The 24,579-nt window shown below is 40.4% G+C and overlaps 1 protein-coding gene and 1 pseudogene across 3 annotated transcripts; one reads left to right on the forward strand and one right to left on the reverse strand.

Annotated features, from left to right (window-relative positions):
* On the reverse strand, positions 1-24,531 carry LOC113030373 (hepatocyte cell adhesion molecule-like). 3 transcript variants are annotated; one of them, XM_026181783.1, is made up of 9 exons: positions 24,358-24,531; positions 10,283-10,492; positions 6,143-6,484; positions 2,678-2,825; positions 2,544-2,605; positions 1,494-1,587; positions 1,347-1,420; positions 1,157-1,230; positions 1-659 (listed from the first exon to the last, which is right to left on the reverse strand). In XM_026181783.1, exons 2-9 carry the CDS (start codon positions 10,443-10,445, stop codon positions 510-512), a joined length of 1,107 nt encoding a protein of 368 aa, XP_026037568.1. In that variant the 5' UTR covers positions 10,446-10,492; positions 24,358-24,531; the 3' UTR covers positions 1-509. The 3 variants fall into 3 exon arrangements, with proteins under 3 accessions (XP_026037568.1, XP_026037567.1, XP_026037569.1); XM_026181782.1 differs by having other exon boundaries at positions 2,544-2,825; XM_026181784.1 differs by lacking the exon at positions 10,283-10,492 and having other exon boundaries at positions 2,544-2,825.
* LOC113030378 (serine/threonine-protein kinase pim-1-like) lies at positions 10,499-17,238 on the forward strand (annotated as a pseudogene).
* Positions 24,532-24,579: the final 48 nt, after the last annotated feature.

The raw sequence follows: 24,579 nt of genomic DNA on the forward strand, positions 1-24,579 counted from the left end.
TGATAATTCTACATTTTTATTAAAGTATGTATAAAATTCAAATACCATGGCCCCCTATCCTACCCCAACATGGTTTTGTCACTGTATACACATAAATTAAGCAATCTAGTAGAACTAAAATACTAATTTACATTATTTCACAAAGTAATCTGTATTTTTATGTATACAAAAAATTTGACATAACAGAGAGATAACAAGTCAGTTATATGTCTGGAATTGACATGTAACAAACTGCAATGGTGTTGAGTAACAAACCAAATAAAAAATTTAAATCATAAAAACTGAAACATTTTGACTCTAATGTCAAACTGTCCTCATATTTCATTCCAGGCTGTGCTACTAAACTTTAAAACAACTGTTATTTAAGTTACAGTGTTTAATTCACAGCATTTTCTTCATTTTACGACACTCTCCACAATGTCTAGAGTACTTTGCATTTCGGAGCAGTAGAATATAGAGCATGTAACCTTCTGTTTGTTGTACTGTGGACTGTTTAAACCGATGACCCATCAGGTATGCTTACGGGAGATGTGAGCAGGGGAACCAGCAGTAAGAGTAATAGGATCAGTATATGTGGGGGAAGTGGTGTAGCATGGTGGGTTGTCAAGTTCAGATGGAGATCCAATACTGTTGCTGGAGGAGTCATCTGTGGAAGGATCCTGCAAAACACAGTGACATGAGCCCAACTTCACTCTCCAAAAGTAATATTTTACTTTTATTAAATTTCATTGTGGCTATTTGTGTAGATGGCTCTCAGATTACCTAATAGCGAAACTCACTGGTTTCGGTTTACTGAGCTTAGCCTGTGAGACTGATAAGGTGCTATTAAATGACCAAAAAGACTTTGATAGCTTGGTTTTGAAGTATATGCAGCTAATGAGACAGTTTATAATGAGCACCTTATAGCTGGTCTGTCTGTCCATGCAGCTATTAAACTGGCTAGCCTTGAGTTTTATAAACATTCCTTAGTACTTTTTTTGCCAGAACATAATGTTGCATGTATTCCTTGTAGTGACTTGTGGGTTTTATGCCTAAAGATTATGCAATAGAAGACAAAATTTGTTAGATGATAGTTTCAGATTGCTTCAGATTTGTTGTGGTGTTATTCACGACTCACAGAATGTAACAAAATAAGACCGTTAATGAAAAGTGTTACCTTTTGCTGGAGGATATAAAGTGAAGTTACTGCATTTATCCCATTGTGCTGTGGCATTTTTGGAAGCACACAATCTGTGATGAAGTAAAATAAATAAATAAATAAATTAGTATTCAAATTTATTATTATTTGAATACAAATTCACACTTCGTTTTCACATTTCATAACTGTCGTCACAGCTATACTTTACCTGTGTGATTGATTGGTGTTTGGTGAGAGCGGTTATAAAACCTGGAGAGGTGCTTTCTAGGGGGCTGTCTTGGTCTGTGTAGACAAAATATTTGATCAGTTTTGTGATACTTGGCATTGAATTCAATTATTTAATAGCCAGTCTTACTTTTTAGAAGGTGTCCAGCAGGCACATATAGTCACCAAGGTGATCAAAAGAAAGATGCCTCCAGTAGAAAGGATGATATAAAGGGAACTTCTTTCTGTTTAGAATGTACAAGATTACAATTAATGAACAACACAGGCACTGACAAAACAAAATGTGCAACTAGAGCGAATGGTATAACACACAGTATTCCTTCTCTTTATGCCCATGTGACACACATATACCTTCTGGGTCTGCTTTTCACTATTTTTGTACTGTTTGTACCAGCCTTTCACATCACTATCACATTATCATTGATGAGCAATGTATATGTTGTCAACCCTGCTTAAACTTGATCTTTTAACAACAGTCAACTGTGGCCAACTGTGGTTCATGTAGTGTTTTTTTATATTACTTTCCCGCTCCTCCAGAGATCTGAGTCATGAGATGTTACTTACTTACTGAGCTGTGTCTTTGACGACCTGCTCCATGCCTCATGTGTCTGCTGTGAATGGCAGATACGCAATGCATTATGCAGGTCTTTCAAAGACACCTTTCTTTGGCTTTCAAAAACCTCAGACTTTTCCTCCATCCCTACCAGAAGGCAGACATTTGTAATTTCTGAGAGAAATCTGTCAAAAGATTTAGGGAAAATTTAGTAATGTAGAAAAGCATCCTCTCTGATCAACTGAAGGAACTATTTTCTTTACTTTATGTAGACCTGCTGTGTTCTTACAGCTGCATAGTTATATAAGTTATGTCACCCTCAGGACAGCCTGAACCAGTCTTTCAAATGAGCTATTAAACTGTTAACGGAACAAAAACTAAACACCTGAAATTATACTACTGAATTTAATATTTTAGGCAGTGCACTGCAATACTTAGTAGTCAAAATCACCACCTTTATTAAATTGTGCAATTATTTACAGGCCTTGAGATGAAACTTGTTTTGAACTGAGGCTATAAAAATAAAACTGAATTCAACTGAAATCTGCTGCCCATGTCTCTGTGTCTACCATGATGTTTTTAACCCTTGTTGACATTGCAATAACTAACTAAGGCAGTGTTACTTACTGTATACAGTCAGTCTAATTGGCAGACTTGTCATATTTCCCACCGGATTCTCCACTGTGCAGCTGTAGACATCATCATCTGCCATCAACACCCGCTTGATGGTCAAAAGCTTCTGATCAGGAGAAAACACGAACCTTGTCTCATTGGTCAGGAGTTTTCCACCTTTGAACCACCTGTATGTAGTCCTGGTTCCATTGTCATGAGAGCAGTTGAGGACAACATTTTCGCTAAGCTCCAGTAATGATGAAGACTCCATGTTGATATAAGGCCTGGATATAGATTCTGGATACAAGAGACAGTAGATACAATAGTTCTGGATATGTTAGCAGATAAAAACAATAAACATGCTTCTGTCCTTTTTTGAAGTCGTTTCTTTCTTGTAGTCTTTACACATGCAAGAAACACTGAAGGAACTTTTGAAATAAATTATGCCAAGAATATTAGTTTTTTTTCTACAGGGTGGGCCATTTATATGGATACACCGTAATAAAATGGGAATGGTTGGTGATATTAAAGTCCTGTTTGTGGCACATTAGTATATGAGAGGGGGCAAACTCCTCAAGATGGGTGGTGACCAGGGGGGCCATTTAGAAGTCGGCCATCTTGGATACAACTTTTGTTTTTTTCAATAGGAAGAGGGCCATGTGACACATCAAACTTATTGGTAATGTCACAAGAAAAACAATGGTGTGCTTGGTTTCAAGAAGTCAGTCTATTACTTATAATTTCTCAGGGAATAACTTCTATCATAACATCAGACAATATATTAATCTTCTCCTTTTGCATGGTCCCTTTAGGGGTCGCCACAGCTTCACACTATCCCTTGCTATCCACTAAAGGCACAAATCTTCTTTGTGGTCTAAAGTTGCCTCCTGCCTGGTAACTTTAATATCCTTTGTGTAATATATCCACTATCCCTCATTTTGCACATGTTCAAACCACCTCAGCCTTGCCTCTTCAACGTTGTCTGCAAACTGTTCAACCTGAGCTGATGTGAATGTCTCTGCTGGCCACACCTATACTCACTATTATATATTTGTTTTATATACACAGATAAAAGGTTTGGTGTGCATTCATTTAGTTTGGTTGACCTCTCCATTCCTGTTATCTTCACCTTTTACTGTGAGATAAATTAAGTCTTTTATCAGTTTATATAAGTGTTTTCCAAAACCTGACTAGAACTATCCATCCCATCCATCCATCTTCATTCGCTTTATCCGGGGCCGGGTCGCAGGGGCAGCAGCCTAAGCAGAGAAGCCCAGACCTCCCTCTCCCCAGCCACCTCCTCCAGCTTATCCGGGGGAACACCAAGAGATATAATCTCTCCAGCGTGTCCTGGGTCTTCCCCGGGGCCTCCTCCCGGTGGGACATGCCCGGAACACCAACCCCAGGAGGTGCCCAGGAGGCATCCTTGTCAGCCCGAACCACCTCAGCTGGCTCCTTTCGATGTGGAGCAGCAGCTGCTCTACTCTGAGCCCCTCCCGGATGGCCAAACTTCTCACCCTATCTCTAAGGGAGAGGCCAGCCACCGTTCGGAGGAAGCTCATTTCCGCCGCTTGTATTCGCGATCTTGTTCTTTCGGTCACTACCCACAGCTCGTGGCCATAGGTGAGGGTAGGGACGTAGATCTACCGGTAAATTGAGAGCTTCGCTTTTACACTCAGCTCCCTCTTCACCACGACGGACCGGTGCAGCATCCGCATCACTGCAGCCGCCGCACCAATCCGGCTGTCGATCTCCGGCTCCCTTCTCCCATCACTCGCGAACAAAACCCCGAGATACTTGAACTCCTCCACTTGGGGCAGGAACTCATCCCCGAAAAGGGTGGGCACTCCACCCTTTTCCGGCTGAGAACCATGGCCTCAGATTTGGAGGTGCTAATCCTCATTCCCGCTGCTTCACACTCGGCTGCAAACCATTCCAGTGCGAGCTGGAGGCCCTCACCCGATGAAGCCAACAGAACCACATCATCTGCGAAAAGCAGAGATGAGATTCTGAGGCCACCAAAGTGAAAGCCCTCCGCCACTTGGCTGCGCCTAGAAATCCTGTCCATAGAAATTATGAACAGAATCTGTGACAAAGGGCAGCCCTGGCGGAGCCCATCACCCACCGGGAACGAGTCCGACTTATTGCCGGCAATGCGAACCTAGCTCTTGCAACAGTTGTATAGGGATCGAATGGCCCATAGCAATGGGCCAGACACCCCATACTCCCGCAGCACCTCCCACAGGACACCCCGAGGAATACGGTCGAATGCCTTCTCCAAGTCCACAAAACACATGTAGACTGGTTGGGCAAACTCCCATGCACCCTCAAGTATCCTTGAGAGGATAAAGCGCTGGTCCGTGTTCCGCGACCAGGACGAAAACCGCATTGTTCCTCCTGTATCCGAGGTTCGACTAGCAGACGAACTCTCCTTTCCAGCACCCTGGCATAGACTTTCCCAGGGAGGCTGAGGAGCGTGATCCCCCTGTAGTTGAAACACACCCTCCGGTCCCCCTTCTTAAAGATGGGGACCACCACCCCGGTCTGCCAGTCCAGGGGTACTGCCCCTGATCTCCATGCAACATTGTAGAGGCGTGTCAACCAGGACAGCCCTACAACGTCCAGAGCCTTCAGTAACTCGGGGCGGACCTCATCAACACCAGGGGCTCTGCCACCAAGAAGTTGTTTAACTGCCTCAGTGACCTCGCCTCTGGAACTATTTATTTATTTTGTTTATGCCAGTGGTTTGCATTCCATTTAAATTCAACAAGCAAAACAGCACTTGCTGCTCATGCCAGCTCAAACTATTGTGGAAAAAGTTTGAGCTGGCATGAGCATTTGCATGCTCATCTCAAATAATATCGATGAAAAAGTCTCAACAAAATGTCTCAGAGCCTAAAAAGTAAAGGAAAAATAAAGTTAAAGTTAATTATTGTTCCATAAATTTATGCTAATAAAAATTAGATGATTTACATCTGTGTGCCTGTCTGCTAACAGCCGACATATCAGTACAGCCAAATAATTCATGGAGTGACTTCATGAGATTCCCAGCATTCTTTCAGCCACCTACAACTTGAACAGTAGCCCAATCAGGCAAAGAGAAAAACATGTGAATGTGTAAGGACTTTAAAACTGTCTGGAAAGAAAGCTGATTACAAAGCGTGAACAGTGCAGTACAGTTTAATAAAATCTTTTGCATTGTGGGATAAAATGTTTGCAGAAGCGCCTGAGTGTTTGAGTACGTCTGAAACACACAATGATTCAGAAACCTGAACTCAGAGCAAGACTAATGGTGTGCAATATGAACAAAGAGCCACAAAGACTCATAGGCAGCATAGCAGGAGGAAAGAAAGATAAATATGAGTGTTAAATTATAGTTCAGCAGGTTTAGCTCCAAATTTTCATGCTGAACAGTTCACTAATGGCTTTTTTACAGTCTAGGTAAGTGTTTTGAATCATCATGGTTTAAACTTATAGTTCAGACAATAAACACATCTCTCTATATATATTAAAACTGATAGTATTGCATTCTGCAACAGCAGACAAGGGTTAATAAAATGTGCTTTTACACCTGAAAACATTACAGAATTGTACAAATGGACATGTCCTCCTACCATCCACAGTGAGTGTGATGCTGCCCTCTCCTGGAAAGGTATCATCTGTGATGGAGATCTCTACGTCATATGTTCCATCATCAGCAAATCTGAGGTTGTGGAGAAGCAGAGTCCCATTCCCAAATACCAGGATACGATCCCGGTACTCGGGCCTCAGCGTCCCAATGATGTCCGTTCCAATTGACTGGACAACCGTGACAGATTTTTCCCTTTTAAGTAGCCACTTGATAACTGGCAGGTCTAAGCTGAAACTATCATAGCGGACTGACAGAAGGGCCTCCCCTCCTAATTTACCTCTAATGAGAGTATTTGGGATAGTCATATTCACTGCCAACACTCCACCTGCACAGAAACAAAGAAGAAAGGTCCATGAGAAGTTTCTTTTCCATTTTAAACAAATTCTAGTATCAGTTAACTTTTACAGAGTTTTAAGATGACTGGCTTTTTGGGGAGCCAGATTTTGGGGAACAATGTTTTTCCATCAAATATTCCTAATGCACTTTACAACAACTACACTGGCATGAAAAATAGCATCATGCAGCTCTACACCAATAACTGTAGAAAACAGTCATTGCTCTACACCAACACTCTCCACCATTAATTAGAGGCGCCTACACCCAGATGATCAGAACTCAATCAGCAACTCTGAAAAAAGGTAAAACTTTTTCATCTTGAAAAATCTTTTTTTATAATAATATTTTTTTTCTACTAAGTATACTTAATAAACTGGTAACTGAATACAGAAATGTTGTGTAGGCTACTTTAAAATCATCCCACTCCACTATTTCATAGCCAATCTCAACAGTGAATACTTTAAATTCTCTAAACACTTCAAAGACTGCAAGAGTTTGTTAGTTTTAGGTCATCTTCTTAAGAGAACAAATTTTGAATGATTAGGTTTATCTGGGCAGCATTATCAGCAGTTTAAGTTAGTTGAACAACAACTAATCATGTAAAACATCACAAAACAGATTATGTGACTGCGCTTGTTGCCACACCTCTGTAACTGGTCCTGTAGTTTCCTCTGTTGCAACTGCAAGCAGCGCAACCTGTAAATGGGCTCCTCCCAAATAAAGACTGGAGGTTGCATAACTGGTATGATATTCTAGTCAAAACTAGATGTGAGAATCTTTCTCATGTTTGATGCTTTTCAAATATTTCAGTGAAGGTTTTTGCTTCAACATGTAATTTTTAGACTTCTTTCTTTATGCTATTCTTTTGTCTGCTTACTTCCCTTGGCTGCCCTTCTTTAGCTTGGTGGTTGAGATACTGTTGCCTCCTAACTTTTCCCAGTGAGTTATTTATATGACCCTGAATTCATATCTACAGCAATGTAAGGTTGACCTTACAACATAAAATACTACAAGACTGTTTTGTGATTTGGTTGTATAAGATTAAAATTCTATTTAAAGTTTAAGATTTTTTGTGGCTACTTTACATTTGTACCATAAAAAGAAAAAAAATTGTTTTTAGTGTTTTTGTACTTAAAATGTCTTTTTAAAATAGTTGAAGTTATTTTTCTGCTGCCGTGAGTTTCCTGAATTTTACTGATTAAAATAAAGATAATGAAGCTTTAAGTTGAAAATCTTAGAAATATGGTACCAGATTCTTGCTCTGGATGGCATTACCTTGTCCCCCAGTAACACTGTGAGGAACCTTCATAATTCATTTGACCATAATATGTCCTTCAATGCACATATTAAACAAATATGTAGGACTGCTTTCTTCCATTTGAGCAACATCTCTAAAATTAGAAACATCCTGTCTCAGAGTGACGCTGAAAAACTAGTTCATGCATTACTTCTAGGCTGGACTGTTGCAATTCTTTATTATCAGGATTTCCTAAAAACTCCCTGAAAAGCCTTCAGTTAATCTAAAATGCTGCAGCAAGAGCACTGACAGGGACTGGAAAGAGAGAGCATATTTCTCCTGTATTGGCTTCCCTTCAATGGCTTCCTGTTAAATCCAGAATTGAATTCAAAATCCTGCTCCTCACATACAAGGTCTTAAATAATCAGGCCCCATCTTATCTTAATGACCTTGTAGTACCATATCACCCCATTAGAGCACTTCGCTCTCACACTGCAGGCTTACTTGTTGTTCCTAGAGTATTTAAAAGTAGAATGAGAGGCAGAGCCTTCAGTTTTCAGGCCCCTCTTCTATGGAAGTAGCTTCCAGTTTGGATTCGGGAGACAGACAGTATCTCTACTTTCAAGATTAGGCTTAAAACGTTCCTTTTTGGTAAAGCATATAGTTAGGGCTGGATCAAGTGACCCTGAATCCTCCCTTAGTTATGCTGCAGGTGTAGGCTGCTGGGGGATTCCCATGATGCATTGAGTTTTTCCTCTTCAGTCACCTTTTTCACTCACTATGTGTTAATAGACCTCTCTGCTGATATTAATCTCTGGCTCTGTCTTCCACAGCATGTCTTTTATCCTGTCTTCCTTCTCTCACCCCAACCGGTCGTAGCAGATGGCCGCCCCTCCCTGAGCCTGGTTCTGCCAGAGGTTTCTTCCTGTTAAAAGGGAGTTTTTCCTTCCCACTGTCGTCAAAGTGCTTGCTAATAGGGGTCATATGATTGTTGGGTTTTTCTCTGTATGTATTATTGTAGGGTCTACCTCACACTATAAAGCGCCTTGAGGCAACTGTTGTGATTTGGCGCTATATAAATAAATTAGGGTCAATTCAATGTTAACTAAAAAAAAAAAAAATGATACTCTTGAGATAAGAAATGTTCTGAAGCAAATGCACGAACCTAGAAAAAGAAAGTAGAAAATTAACACACAAGAATAGCGAGGCTATGCATAATCTTAAAATATAAGTTTATATTATATCTATGAATCAGACTGAGTTATCTTAACTTTTTACACTCTATGCTGAAAAATGTAAATTCTGCAAACTATAAATATGTAATATTCATATAACCAGCAGTATTTAAAGAGGAAGTGCTGCAACTGGACAGTCCTGAAAGCCTAGTGACTTTTTTTTTAAGACATAAAAACCCTTAATACACCTTCCAGCTTGACAAAGTTGATAATGAATGTATTGTTTACAATTGGAAAGCTTCAATGATTTAAAAGTAACTACACACCCATCCGTTTTTGAATATTATACCTATCTGAATAGAATAAGGGCCCAACTAATCTACTGCCAATGAAGAATTTGTGCACAATTAAATAATTTATATAAATATATTATAATTTATCAGTATTTTAACTTTGGGAAGTGATACAGTGGTTAGATGAAGACCAAATACTTTATCATTGTGGGAAAGCGGGCACTGCACCCCGTCACTGTTGTATACTGGAAGCCTTTGCATGACAGATCTATATTACCATGGTGATGGCTTTTAGACTTTGGGATGGGCCAGCATGAACCAACAAAAGTGAGGATTGTTTGTTGAAATTTCCTTCTTGGCAGTTCATGAAAAGAGCAATGGGAGCAATCCAGACACCACGCTAGCTCTGCAGAAACAGAGCAGCTCAGTAACTCTGTTGCTAACCACAACAATGGCAGGACAGTGATGACACCCAGCCACAGCTGAAAACAGCTGAAAACACTGGCTCTAGTCTGTGAGCCCTTATTAATTAGAAGAATGGGCACAAAACACCCCCAGAACCTCATGTAGTTAAATTTAAATATATATTCTCTGAAGCCGTACTTTTTGTAATACCATTGAAACTTTAAAATAGGCAAAATGTTGCAAAAATGATCAGAAACTAGTGATCATACCGTATTTCTCAATACTATATCTAATTAGATCAAAGTATGCAACCGTATCTGGAGCTGTTGTTGCCATTTCCATCCACGTCACAGCTGGCAATTATAAAAACTCCACCTGCCCCTATAATTCAGTTATTCTGAAAATGTTTGTTAATTTGCAAAATCTACTAGAAGCATCTGTTCATTTAATGACTTGGTGATGCAATAACATGAAAAATGACATTTAAAAAGAAGCAAATTTCAGTTTTCTAAAGATTTGCAAATTTCAGCAGTACATGTAGACAAATGTACTGCTACACATTGTTTTATGCACAAATCCTAATAATCTAGTACATTAATATATAGACTTGTACTAGGCAAGTATTTGCTCATCTGGAGAATAAGTTTGAAGCACCCATATAAAAGAAGGTAACATACCTGAATTGCAGAAACCAAAACACACAAGCAAAAAAATCTGGTAAATTATTTTGTTTTTCAATGGAGCACCCTTCTCTTCCTTCATCTTGGGTCTCAAGCTTTGTTTTCCTCCCAGACGAGCAGCATGATTTGTGCTTCTGGGTTGGACGGAGGACACAGTCATTCATTCAGGCTCTGCTGGAACTGAGTACATGTTGTTCACAAAAGCCACTGTAGAAAGAGGACAAAAGCGCGTGTGTGTGTGTGTGTCTCTATAGATGGGTCTACATTTTTATTGGGAAAAACTAAATTTCATATCAACAATGCTTCACTGTGGTGAGATTTCAGTGTTCATAAATTAACAAAATACAAACATTGAGATTAGGCATCCTGGACCAAACATTTATCACTGACAAAGCACCCAATGTGTAGCCTAGACAATTTTATCCATTGTAATCTGCTTCCATCTAAACTTTTAAAGACAATGCACATATAATCTACAATCATACTAACATACACTATTTTTAGACAGAAAGATACCAGTGGTTTAAAAGAGAAGTAAATAAATAAACAGAGGTGCTTTCCATTTTATGAGAAAATGCTGCATTGTGTAAAACCCTGAAACTCCTTTTCCAGTCATAGTCACATTAGTCATGTGTTACAACCTGTGTGGGGGCCAGGACATGGCCACAAGAAGGCAACCACTTCTTGACCATGTCAACCACTGAGAAAACCCATAGTTGCGTTTATTACTCAAAAATAAATAAATAAAAATTAAAAATCCTGAACAAATAAACTGGTTTTTCGGTTCAGTTCAGTGCAGCACCATCTGCTGGCTTGAGTGTTTAAGTTTTAGATAAAGGGTGACCCAGTGTCCATGTGTTTGTGTATGATTGATATTCCTTGGTTTTGTATCAGTTGGTTGTTGTGTTTATGTTACTGTTCCGTCCCTATTGGACTGTGTTTTGGGGTTAAAAGAATATTTAGTTTAGGTTCTCTGAGTGGTTTATGTTAGGTTGTTTAGTTCCTTGCTGTTAGTGATCTATTTTTTTTTTATTTTTTTTTTAACCTCCCTAAGTGTCTACTCAGGTGTTGTGTTTTGTGAGTCTTGTCTCTGTTTCATTCCTCCAGTCCCAAGTGTTAAGCTTACATGTCTTGAGTTCAGCCTGTGTGTTTCCTGTCTTACTTTGATAATCCCTGTCCTTTGTCAGCATGTTCTGCTTTGCTTCCTTGATCTCGTTATGTGTAATTAGTTGTTTCTGTTTCTCACTCCCTTGTTACCACCTGTGTATTTAAGCCCTTTTCCCCCCTCTGCTTGTTGCTGGTCCACCTGTGTATAATTCTTTGAGTCATCGTGTTCTAGCTGCAGGTTTGTTTAGCTAGCTTTCCCAATTTAGGTTTTTCTAAGTTTCTGTCCTTGCCATTTCCACTTCTGTTTGAATTGTCACCATTTGAAAATAAAAGTTAACTCGCAGTAAAGCCAGTGCCAGCACTTGGATCCTTCTCTTGTAACTCCACACATCTGTTGCTGAAGCTGTGACAAAGGGTGGGTAATTGTATGATCATTAGTTTCATTGCTTTGTGTTTTCTTTCATTATCTTGTATTCTCTTTTTTTCCCCCCCTCATTGTGCTTTAACAGTTGCAATATAGCATACTGATTACATTGGTGGGCCCAAGGAGAAATCTTTTTACTTTTGCAGTGGCTTAAACCACTTAGAGTCACAATGTCATTATCTTTGAGCAGTTTAAGTTCACCTATTCACACCTTTGTGTTCTAATCATCTGTATAATGGCCATCTACATCAATTATTCATGTGTACTTTAAGCCTCCAACTGATTGTTTAAAAACATGGAACTCAAAGCTGAGTCTTACACTCAAGAGAGTTTTAAAAAGTCATTAAAATGAAGATAATACTTGATTACATTGTGATAAATGGAAAATCTTTAATATATTGTTTAAGAAGCTTGGAAAGAAAAGCGTCTGGACTTTAAGTTGCTCAAAGATGTTTCACCTCTCATCCAAGACTTTTGCAGTGGCTTAAACTACTTAAAGTCACTCGTTAATATTGTAATCTATTTGGAATAAAATGATGTAATACATAGTGGAAACTAAAATCAACCATTGGAATTTAAAAATTACCAATAGATAATTAAAAACAGTTATCACTACATAGAGCCTGAAGACATTACAATAGTCAGTCAGGCAACCTAAAAAGACATTAAAAGAAACCAACCTGAAACTTTTAAATTCAATCATCATGATCAAAAGGCATTGCATAAAAGCCTCACCCTGCTCCAATTCCCTGAAAAGGATTACGGTAAATGTGAACAGAGCCCTGTAATCACTCATGCTAATGAGCCACCTGACTAATCAGGTAGGCTGAGTAGTCGCTAGCAATGCAGACAATGGCTACAGGTCACTATAAATTCAGGGTCATCTGTAGTCTGCCTTTCTTTCAACAAACAGCACAATGGCACCACAGAACACATCAGTCAAGCTCTGCAAGGCAACCAAAAGGAAGGCCAGTTCTGAACAGGCCTTCAGCAAAAGGACAAGGCTGTCAGAGTCTGTGACAAGCAGGGGAGTTGGCGAGGGGCCTTTGGACTACAAGGAGAATGATCCAACTTCATCCTCGGTGAACACTGGCAGAGGTATGCTTGAAATTCTGAATCCCTCAAACCACATTGTGTGCTTAATTTAACACTCATTAAATACTTAATCTTAGATATTCCCTTGTGTTAGAGTTCAGGTAACACTGGTACCATATTACCATAGTCCTTTCTCACACGTTATGAAACCAAATTGGTTCTTGATTGTGTCTGTTCAGCTGAATTTGAAGCCAGATACATCCAGGAGCATCAACTTGGTGAAGGAGGGTTTGGATCAGTGTTTGCTGGCTATCGTAAAGCAGACAATTTACCGGTAAGGATCGTTACATGTTTTTCCATGAACAGAATGCAAACTATATCATCCTGAAGCGCTAACCAAAAGCTTGTTTGTTTCTTGTAGGTGGCCATAAAACACATTCCAAAAAACAAGATTTTTTGGGAAAACAAGGCAAGTGAGCAACACCAGTTACTACTCTGATCCATCACTGAAATAACTGATGTTTATTTATGAGTTTGAGTTTCTGTAATGCTCCAATCTTTTGATTTGGTGGTGATGCAGGCTGAGGATGGGAAGTGTCTTTCAGTGGAGGTGGCCATTATGTTGAAACTCCAGGATGGAAAAACTGGACAGCTGCTGAACTCGACATCTGTGTCCTTGCTGGATTGGTACAATCTACAGGAGGAGCAAATTCTGGTGCTTGAGCAACCAATCCCTGCACAGGACCTCCTTCAGTTCATTGAAGTCAATGGAGGTTGTGTAAAGGAGGGCGTGGCCAAGGTAAGATGATTGGGGGTCTTTATAAGTGTGTATTAAACATTTCTATTGCTGATACTAAATTGCCTGTAACCTTTCACCATTTCTACATTTGAAGGCCTCAGACAAGATTTACCTATAATTCAGCTATGCTGAGGAGGAGAATTAAATTTATTCACCTCCTGAGCACCTAAACAAAGTGTGGAATTGGCAACATGTCCTGCAGTTTTCATTTTGGTCATGTAAATGCCATCTTTATACAAGTAATTACAGTAATAGGACTGCCTTGTGGGGATGGCAGTATGGCACTTTGAACTAGCAATGCATAGAAAACCCCCAATTCTCACACAGCATGTTTATTTGCCTCTTTCAGATCATACTGAAACAGCTGGTCGCTGGAGCATTGGCGTTTGAGGACAAGAACATCTTTCACCGTGATATTAAGGTGGAAAATGTTCTAATAGAGACTGGCTCAGATGTTCCACGTGTTTGGCTGATTGACTTTGGCCTTAGCTGTTTTGTGCAGGAAGACTCTTTCAAAGTGTTCTATGGTACGTTGTCCTGCTTCAGCCTACCTATTTGTTTACCAGTTTACCCATTTGCTTTAATCCTTTTCTTAATGAGGTCTCATTCCTGTATTTTGCAGGCACAGTTGCTCACGCTCCTCCTGAGTGGTACAGCTATTGCAGCTACAGTGCTGGTCCTACAACAGTGTGGCAGCTGGGAGTGCTACTTTATGAAAGCCTCCACAGAAAACAGTTTGAGACCCAAGAGTTTATCAGGCACAAACTAAAGATCAGCAACAGGCTCTCAAAAAGTAAGAAACACACTCTTGCATGATGAACTGTCAGCACAGGTCTGGTGTAGTTCACCTTCTTAAATCACTGTAGATCTCACCACATTTCCTTTGGTTGCTCCTCAGATTGCCGTCATTTCTTGAGAACTTGTCTAAATAAAGTTCCTGAGCAACGTCCCACTCTGAAGCAACTCTATCAGCACCCGTGGCTCTCAAACTGAAATGGTAATGCACACACACGATAATATTGAACAGAGTTATTAATTTTTGGCTTTCTGTTAAGGTGACGTGTAATATAAGCTAGACAGTCTCTTATGTTCTTTCCCCACATTTCTGTGACCATCAGGTAAAATGGGTACAGAGTGGTGCATTCGATTCACCTGCGGCACTGGTTCTGCTACAGTGTGCAGAGGACTGAATACAATCACCAGATGGAGTACAGCGAGCAGAGAAGGCCCAGAGTCTGGAGAAAAGGTTTGGGCTAATAGATTGCACCAGTTCATGTTTTTGATTTCTCCAGTGCCTTCAACACAATCCAGCCCACAGTGCTAAGGGGGAAGCTGCAGGGAGTGAGAGTGGACCATCTGTTGTCCACATGGATTGTTAACTACCTTACTAGTAGACCCCAGTATGTGGGACTGCGTGTCTGAGGTGGTAGTCTGTTACACAGGGGTCCCACAAGGAACAGTACTTGCCCCTTTTCTCTTCACTGCGGACTTCGGTTATAACACAGACACTTGCCATCTCCAGAGGTTCTCAGACGACACCGCCATTGTGGGCCGGGTGTCAAAGGGAAACTAACTGGAATACAGGGAGTCATTAATGATGTTCTCAGCTGGTGTGAACAGAACCATCTTTGCATTAAGCCAGCAAGACAAATCATAGCCTAACCTAAAGACAAAAATAAGAAATCATCCGACTTAGTCGTGTAAACTTAAGCAGATCTCTATTGATACCTCCACCCCAATTAGACTCTGCTTTCTGATGTGAAGATGGAGTTTTTGTTTGCCTTCCACAGGTTTCATACTGGCCTATTTGTCTTAATTGCTTGTGTAAGGAGAAACTACTAAGGGAAAAAAAACAACAACCCATATCTGTGCTTTTTACACCTATGTTCCACATGTCTTGCTGATTGACATTGTCTGAGCAGTTTTGTGCAGCTTCCATAGCATGATGCATTAACTGGTATTTTACCAATTTCCCTCTCTGTTGCCCTTATGGGTAGAGCCATTGTGGAACTGAGTGCAGCAGGTACTTTGATAGAAGAGATTCTAGTTCCAAATTACTTGATATTCTTGGAGAGATACGATTGACCAATTTGTCAGATTTTAGGTCAAGTCATTTGTAACAGTTTAAAGTCTCAACTTTGACACACCACCATCACTTACGGCTATGACTGGACACAAGCACTCCTGATACAACTGTGGTCAAATCAGATTTAGAATTTATCAGAGTGCCATCTGTTGTCAGAAAGTGACATTGCAGGTAACTGTCAGTATGGGACATTTAAGGTAAAGTAAAGGGACAAACCAATTTTGCTCATTATACAGGATGTCCTGCTAAAACCGAAGAGTTGACAACCTTCGAAACAGCCCAGCATGCCTCTCTTGCACCACCATTTCAGCATGAATAAACTGTCCAGATTTCTAGAAATGAGAGCTGCTCCATCCAAAGTAGGATGTCATCTCTCCTAATAAGACTAGGTTCCCCAATCTATAAAGGCCATGTCTTTTTAGACCCCACTCAGACTGCAATATGAGAACATTCAACTAAACATGTCACTCCTGGTCTTATTTGGGAGGGGACAAAAAACAAAAACAAAACCACGAAAGTCCAACAGCGTTTGGCAATGTCACACTTAGATTCAATATTAAATTTGGTGAATTCCAAATGACATAACCAGGTGTCATTACTGCAGCTACAAGCAGTGTCTGCAATGCAGACAATGGCTACAGGTCACTATAAATTCAGGGTCATCTGTAGTCTGCCTTTCTTTCAACAAACAGCACAATGGCACCACAGAACACATCAGCCAAGCTCTGCAAGGCAACCAAAAGGAAGGCCAGTTCTGAACAGGCCTTCAGCAAAAGGACAAGGCTGTCAGAGTCTGTGACAAGCAGGGGAGTTGGCGAGGGGCCTTTGGACTACAAGGAGAATGATCCAACTTCATCCTCTGTGAACACTGGCAGAGGTATGCTTGAAATTCTGAATCCCTCAAACCACATTGTGTGCTTAATTTAACACTCAGCTACAGTGCTGGTCCTACAACAGTGTGGCAGCTGGGAGTGCTACTTTATGAAAGCCTCCACAGAAAACAGTTTGAGACCCAAGAGTTTATCAGGCACAAACTAAAGATCAGCAACAGGCTCTCAAAAAGTAAGAAACACACTCTTGCATGATGAACTGTCAGCACAGGTCTGGTGTAGTTCACCTTCTTAAATCACTGTAGATCTCACCACATTTCCTTTGGTTGCTCCTCAGATTGCTGTCATTTCTTGAGAACTTGTCTAAATAAAGTTCCTGAGCAACGTCCCACTCTGAAGCAACTCTATCAGCACCCGTGGCTCTCAAACTGAAATGGTAACGCACACACACGATAATATTGAACAGAGTTATTAATTTTTGGCTTTCTGTTAAGGTGACGTGTAATATAAGCTAGACAGTCTCTTATGTTCTTTCCCCACATTTCTGTGACCATCAGGTAAAATGGGTACATTCCATTCACCTGCAGCACTGGATCTGCTACAGTGTGCAGAGGACTGAATACAATCACCAGATGGAGTACAGCGAGCAGAGAAGGCCCAGAGTCTGGAGATCAGGTTTGGGCTAATAGATTGCACCAGTTCTTTAACAGGTTTGACTCAGAAGCCCTTCCCTCCCCCATCCAAAGCTCTTCACAAGTCTCCACAACCTCAGTCTGGTGAGGGTCCTCAGGCTATGGAAAACCTCCTGCATGGTGCAAGTTCCAAAGACAAGGTACACAAAGGAACCGAATCACTTCAGACCCGTTGCCCTGACTTCACACCTAATGAAGACACCTGATGTAAGAGTCATGTTTTTGATTTCTCCAGTGCCTTCAACACAATCCAGCCCGCAGTGCTAAGTGGGAAGCTGCAGGGAGTGAGAGTGGACCATCTGTTGTCCACATGGATTGTTAACTACCTTACTAGTAGACCCCAGTATGTGGGACTGCGTGTCTGAGGTGGTAGTCTGTTACACAGGGCTCCCACAAGGAACAGTACTTGCCCCATTTCTCTTCACTGCGGACTTCGGTTATAACACAGACACTTGCCATCTCCAGAAGTTCTCTGACGACACCGCCATTGTGGGCCGGGTGTCAAAGGGAAACTAACTGGAATACAGGGAGTCATTAATGACGTTCTCAGCTGGTGTGAACAGAACCATATTGGCATTAAGCCAGCAAGACAAAAGAGCTGGTGATTGACTCCAGCAAGAAGTCACCCCCTATTACACCAGTGAACATCCGGGGTTTGGACATTGAAACTGTGGGGGAGTACAAATACCTGGGTGCTCACCTCAATAACAAACTAGATTGCTCCATGAATACAAATGCTCTTTACAAAAAGGGTTTAAGTAGTCTTCACCTGCTACGGCGGCTGACATCCTTTGAGGTGAACAGGACCTTCTAGGGACGTTTTATGACACTGTCGTGGCATCTGCCTTTTTTTGTATTATTAAATGCTGTGGTCGTTGGAATGGCAGAGGGGGACTGGGGAAACTAAGCTAATATCCATCATGGACAACACCTCCCATCCCCTGCATGAGCACTGAGCAGCTCGTTCAGCAGTGAACCCACAGTGAAGGAAGGAGCACTACCGCAGGTCATTCTTGCCAGCAGCTGTTAGACTCTATAACAGTTTAACATGGTTACTCATCATCGGTTTAATTGCTGCTACTCATTGCATCTTGTTTGTACACTGTATATTTCACACCCCCCCCCCGTGTGTACATATCTGAACACTTATTTATGCATATGACTTTCAGTTGCTTAGGTCTATATTCCTCTTGCTATAAGAGCTATGTAACATTCATGGGATAATAAAGGTTTATTCTAAATGAAGGTGGCACTGTTTGAAAATCTCTACAAAATTGATGGTTTGACACAATCACTCATCTCAATCTGAAGAGGTACTGCATGAATTGAATACAACTGATAAGGCTGTAGTGATTAAAGACATCTGTACAAACTGCCTTTCTTCCCTTTCAGGAGCAGCAGGACTTCTTGATATTTGACGGTCTCCTGATGGAGCAGCTCTAGTGTCAATCATAGCCTAACCTAAAGACACAAAAATAAGAAGTCATCCGACTTAGTCGTGTAAACTTCAGTAGATTTCTATTGATACCTCCACCCCAATTAGACTCTGCTTTCTGTTTGCCTTGCACAGGTTTCATACTGGCCTATTTGTCTTCATTGCTTGTGTAAGGAGAAACTACTGAAGGAAAAACAACAAAAATAAAAAACCAACAACAACCCATATCTGTGCTTTTTACACCTATGTTCCACATGTCTTGCTGATTGACATTGTCCGAGCAGTTTTGTGCAGCTTCCATAGCATGATGCGTTAACTGGTATTTTACCAAATTTCCCTCTCTGCTGCCCTTATGGGTAGAGCCATTGTGGAACTGAGTGCAGCAGGTACTTTGATAGAAGAGATTCTAGTTCCAAATTACTTGATATTCTTGGAGAGATACGATTGACCAATTTGTCAGATTTTAGGTCAAGTCATTTGTAACAGTTTAAAGTCTCAACTTTGACACACCACCATCACTTACGGCTATGACTGGACACAAGCACTCCTGATACAACTGTGGTCAAATCAGATTTAGAATTTATCAGAGTGCCATCTGTTGTCAGAAAGTGACATTGCAGGTAACTGTCAGTATGGGACATTTAAGGTAAAGGGACAAACCAATTTTGCTCATTATACAGGATGTCCTGCTAAAACCGAAGAGTTGACAACCTTCGAAACAGCCCAGCATGCCTCTCTTGCACCACCATTTCAGCATGAATAAACTGTCTAGATTTCTAGAAATGAGAGCTGCTCCATCCAAAGTAGGATGTCATCTCTCCTAATAAGACTAGGTTCCCCAATCTATAAAGGCCATGTCTTTTTAGACCCCACTCAGACTGCAATATGAGAACATTCAACTAAACATGTCACTCCTGGTCTTATTTGGGAGGGGGACAAAAAACAAAAACAAAACCACGAAAGTCCAACAGCGTTTGGCAATGTCACACTTAGATTCAATATTAAATTTGATGAACTCCAAATGACATAACCAGGTGTCATTACTGCTGCTATATGCAGTGTCTGCAATGCAGACAATGGCTACAGGTCACTATAAATTCAGGGCCATCTGTAGTCTGCCTTTATTTCAACAAACAAAATGGCACTGCAGGCTCTGCAAGGCAACCAAAAGGAAGGCCAGTTCTGAACAGGCCTTCAGCAAAAGGACAAGGCTGTCAGAGTCTGTGACAAGCAGGGGAGTTGGCGAGGGGCCTTTGGACTACAAGGAGAATGATCCAACTTCATCCTCGGTGAACACTGGCAGAGGTATGCTTGAAATTCTGAATCCCTCAAACCACATTGTGTGCTTAATTTAACACTCATTAAATACTTAATCTTAGATATTCCCTTGTGTTAGAGTTCAGGTAACACTGGTACCATATTACCATAGTCCTTTCTCACACGTTATGAAACCAAATTGGTTCTTGATTGTGTCCGTTCAGCTGAATTTGAAGCCAGATACATCCAGGAGCATCAACTTGGTGAAGGAGGGTTTGGATCAGTGTTTGCTGGCTATCATAAAGCAGACAATTTACCGGTAAGGATCGTTACATGTTTTTCATGAACAGAATGCAAACTATATCATTCTGAAGTGCTAACCAAAATCCTGTTTGTTTCTTGTAGGTGGCCATAAAACACATTCCAAAAAACAAGATTTTCCTGGGAAAACAAGGCAAGTCAGCAACACCAGTTACTACTACTCTGATTCATCACTGAAGTTTATGAGTTTGAGTAAAGCTCATCCTGTCTTGATTTCGTGGTGATACAGGCTGAGGATGGAAAGTGTCTTTCAGTGGAGGTGGCCATTATGTTGGAAACTATTAGAAAAAAATAAAATAAATTGCAAAAACAAAACCCCCCAAAACAGTTTTATATATCACCCTGGGTCACTTATGTGAAAAGGGAAAGACCATCTTTGAATCGAGGAGGGTGCCTAAGGGTACATCTGTCAACATCTTACAATGCTGTGGTTGCAGCCATTTTAACTCTCATGCTACTCATGGCCACTGATCAATGGTATTTGATCAATGTCATGACAGTTTGCATGTTAATGATCAAGGAGTTGACCTCTCAGCCCATTGTTCATTTAGTGGGCTAGTTGTGCAAATGTACTGTTTATAAGGTTGGGGAAGCCTTCAGTCAGCTGAGACTAAAGGAGTCACTTATATGAGTGAAGAAACATTTCTCTCACTGAGAACACCCGTCCAGATGAACAGAATCAACCTTTTGAGAGTCATAAGTGAACAAGTGGACTTGTATTGAATGTAAGCCTTTCCCTTCACCTATCCCTGCCAGCTGAGCTAGAGGCTGTTTGACTTCCATAGGTTTCACACATTTTCAAACTTAACAAAAATAAATACTAATATCACCTTAGTGGGCAAGTCTTTGGATCAGTGTTTTGATTTGCATGCATGCTTATAATTTGATTCTTTAGTTTATAAAAAAAAAATAAAAAATTGTAGGGATTATTAAAATATTCATTCCATCCTGATAATGGAGAAAATGAAATGCCCATTGTCATCATACGACGTTTATTCTATGTCTCTCGAACCTGGGACCAGGCCAGGAGACAACTGAAGAACTGTTTTTCTTATACATTCTTATATATTTAGGTTATTTATCATATCTATCGCATTAACCTTAGGATTTCTCTTTTCTATTTTGTATTGTAGACTGCAACCATGTACACATTTCTGCAGGTCATATTTTGCTGACAATACCTCATTTTGCGAGACACTTACTTAATACGCTCCTCACAATCAGTAAATGGCAACATAGACGCCACTAATAAACCATTTTATGCGCCCCCTAGAGCAGGAGTTAACTCCTGGTATGAAAATGCTAGAACAGCTGCTCGTGATTTAGGAAACAGTAACTGTTATGTCTGTTCAAAGGGTAATCCAGAACAGGTTATAGTAAAATACCCCATATCCGGTTTCCCCCTCACTGAGGGACTAGAGAAAATCGGCGGAGATAATGCTCTCCTTAAAGACACTTTACAGTTGACTCCGAGCCCTCTCGAACACACACACACACACACACACACACACACACCTAACTAGAGCAATCCCTAACGGTTATTGGTTGTGCAATAATACTCTCAGATTAGCCTTACCTGTTAATTGGACCGGTACCTGTGGTCTAGTAACTTTAGCTCAAGAACTACTAATACAACAAACCTCGGATCTGCCTGTATCCAGCAGACGTACAAAACGCTCCACTTACTCACATGACATTTACATAGATGCTATAGGAGTTCCACGCGGGATACCAAAGGAATTAAAGGCACAAGGAGAAATATCCGCAGGGTTTGCCTCAATACTATCGTGGATACAGATAAACAAAAATGTAGCTTTGATTAATTATGTTTATTACCATCAGCAAAGACATATTAATCTGACCAATACGGCCCTTACAGCCCTAGGAGAACAGATGTCTGCTACCTCTTTAATGACCATGCAAAATAGGATGGCCTTAGATATGCTGTTAGCTGAGAAAGGAGGTGTTTGCGCGATGTATGCTGTACCTTCATTCCCAATAATACCGCCCCTAACGGTTCATTTACACGAGCTATGAATAAACTTGAAACATTGCAGATAGAACTAAGAGCCAATGCAGGTCACGGTCAGTGGCTAGACAAGTGGCTACAGGACACATTTGGAAAATGGAAGGAACTAATTGTAGCCTTTGTAACCGTTGCAGCAGGCATTATTTTGTTTTTGATGATTATTGTCTGTTGTGTGATACCATGTATACGCTCTCAGAATTTTTGATATTAAGCTTGCTCGAAGGACCAGTTACATTTATGATTTGTTTTACGTTTATGATTTGTCTTTAGATTATGTTATTACATTCTGTCTTTATACTATGTTATCATTTTATGATAAAAGGAGAGAACTGTTGTGATATTTTGATACCATGGTAGCATTTACAGGATATTGTTTTATAGTGATATTATACAGGAAAACTGTTACTCAATAAGGCCCATTTACTAGTTTTTTTCTCTTTCTCTGTGACCCAAGAATTAATGTGTAAGAATCACAGGCTGGTACCTCAAGGTCAAAAATACCACAGAGATCACTTCCTTACTCCCATCATCCCTTCTTTATCTCTTAGAAAAGGGTTTGTTAAAGGCCAGGTGGTTTGTTTCAGAATTCACTAATGAAAGAACTCTGTATTCTATGTCTAGGAGTGTATTTCGCTGGGATAATCATAAATTGTAGCTGAACTGATAAACTATACAAAGGATACTTCTTTGCTCAGAGGGCAGGAAGACGCTTCCTTATTTGGTTTGTACCAGTTTGAAGTGAGAATCTGCTGACACACGAACCTTTTTCCTCTATATAAACTGTTATATGATGAATAAACCTTTGAGTTGGTTTGGGAAGGCAACCTGAAGCAGTCTGTGTTTCCTTGTTCTCCCAAGCTACTCCCGACGTCGTAACTAACCTGCTGAACGGCATACCTGAGTGTTACTTTGAATAATTTTGAATCTTATAGGGTAAAGACAAAACTCTGCTTATAGGTGCCCACGCCTCGGAGGAAAACCCGATCCACGGATGACCCGGGATGGAGATTTCTTTCACTCTTCTTATTGTAACTATCACCACATGATTAATAAAGTATTCTGTTCAAATGCAGGTTAAACAAAGCTAGCCTTAGAGAACAGCAGTGATCCATGATGTGCAATTTAATTAGAGCTCTCCCACTGACTGCTTACCAAGAAACTTACTAATCTCAACCCTAGTCTTCATGCAGTTACTTGCAGTGGGTATTTATGCACTGAAAACCACAAGAGTGAGAAAGGCAACTGTATAAACAGCAACCCCCTCGAGTCTAGGGATGTGCCCCCGAGACAACTGCTCTGACCACTTTCACTGCAACACTACCAAGAGTTTATGAATGAATCCCAAAGGAGAAACATTCCTTCATCCTACCAGGGAAAGCTCCAATTCCTGCCTGTGCACACCAGACAATCAATGCCATCACTGTGGTATTAAAATCACCAAGTCTTAAATTAAGGGAAGAGGCAGAGATTAGGTAGGGTTGCTTTTTTTGCCTTCTAAGATCAGCATTGTTTTTAGGAAATATAGAAGGATGGTGAGCAACATAGAAGTTGCTTTGAATCACGTTAACATCTCAAAGAATAAAAATCCCTCTCAATTTCTTATTAATTGCCCCTTATAATTTTAACAGCAGTGTTAGTTGAAACAGCACCAATATTTGCCACTTAGCAAGCTCAGAGGGTAAATGAACGTTTACCCTCAATTATAATAGTCCAGAAATGTTTTAGAAAGATTTCCAAACGTCACTCCAAACAAATATATTGCAGAAGGATTCGTAAGACTTCTCAACACACTGATGTTAAGTGAAAGCAAGAAATAGACATTTTAAGATTAGCTAACAGATTAGCTAACACTTAACTTCAAATTAAAGGGAGAAACTCTTTCTAAATGCCTTTGTATGGACTCTGTTTGCATTTGTACTTTGGGAAATCATTAAAAAAGCTAGTTGGTGAAGCTAAGATACTGTTAAGCTACTATTACAATAGATGTTTAAGTCCTCAATTTTTTCTAGAAATAACATACACAGAGACGGATAACTAAGTCATTAAAACCACTTAACTCTTCCTGGGTTCAGTATTTCCCCAAGGGTTAGAGCTTCAATGGACTCCCAAAACAGTGGAATCAGGATGCAACTAGAACACTTCTCCCAAAATTAAAAGTAAAATAGGCTGCAGCTTGCTTGGCTGAGGCACACGCTACACTCACCAGCTTCCTCACTCCAGAACAATACATGCCTGTTCACTGAGCTCCTTTAAATACTTTCAGGCTCTCCCTCCCACAG

This window comes from Astatotilapia calliptera, chromosome 10, assembly GCF_900246225.1.
Source record: "Astatotilapia calliptera chromosome 10, fAstCal1.2, whole genome shotgun sequence".
Taxonomy (NCBI): Eukaryota; Metazoa; Chordata; class Actinopteri; order Cichliformes; family Cichlidae; genus Astatotilapia; species Astatotilapia calliptera.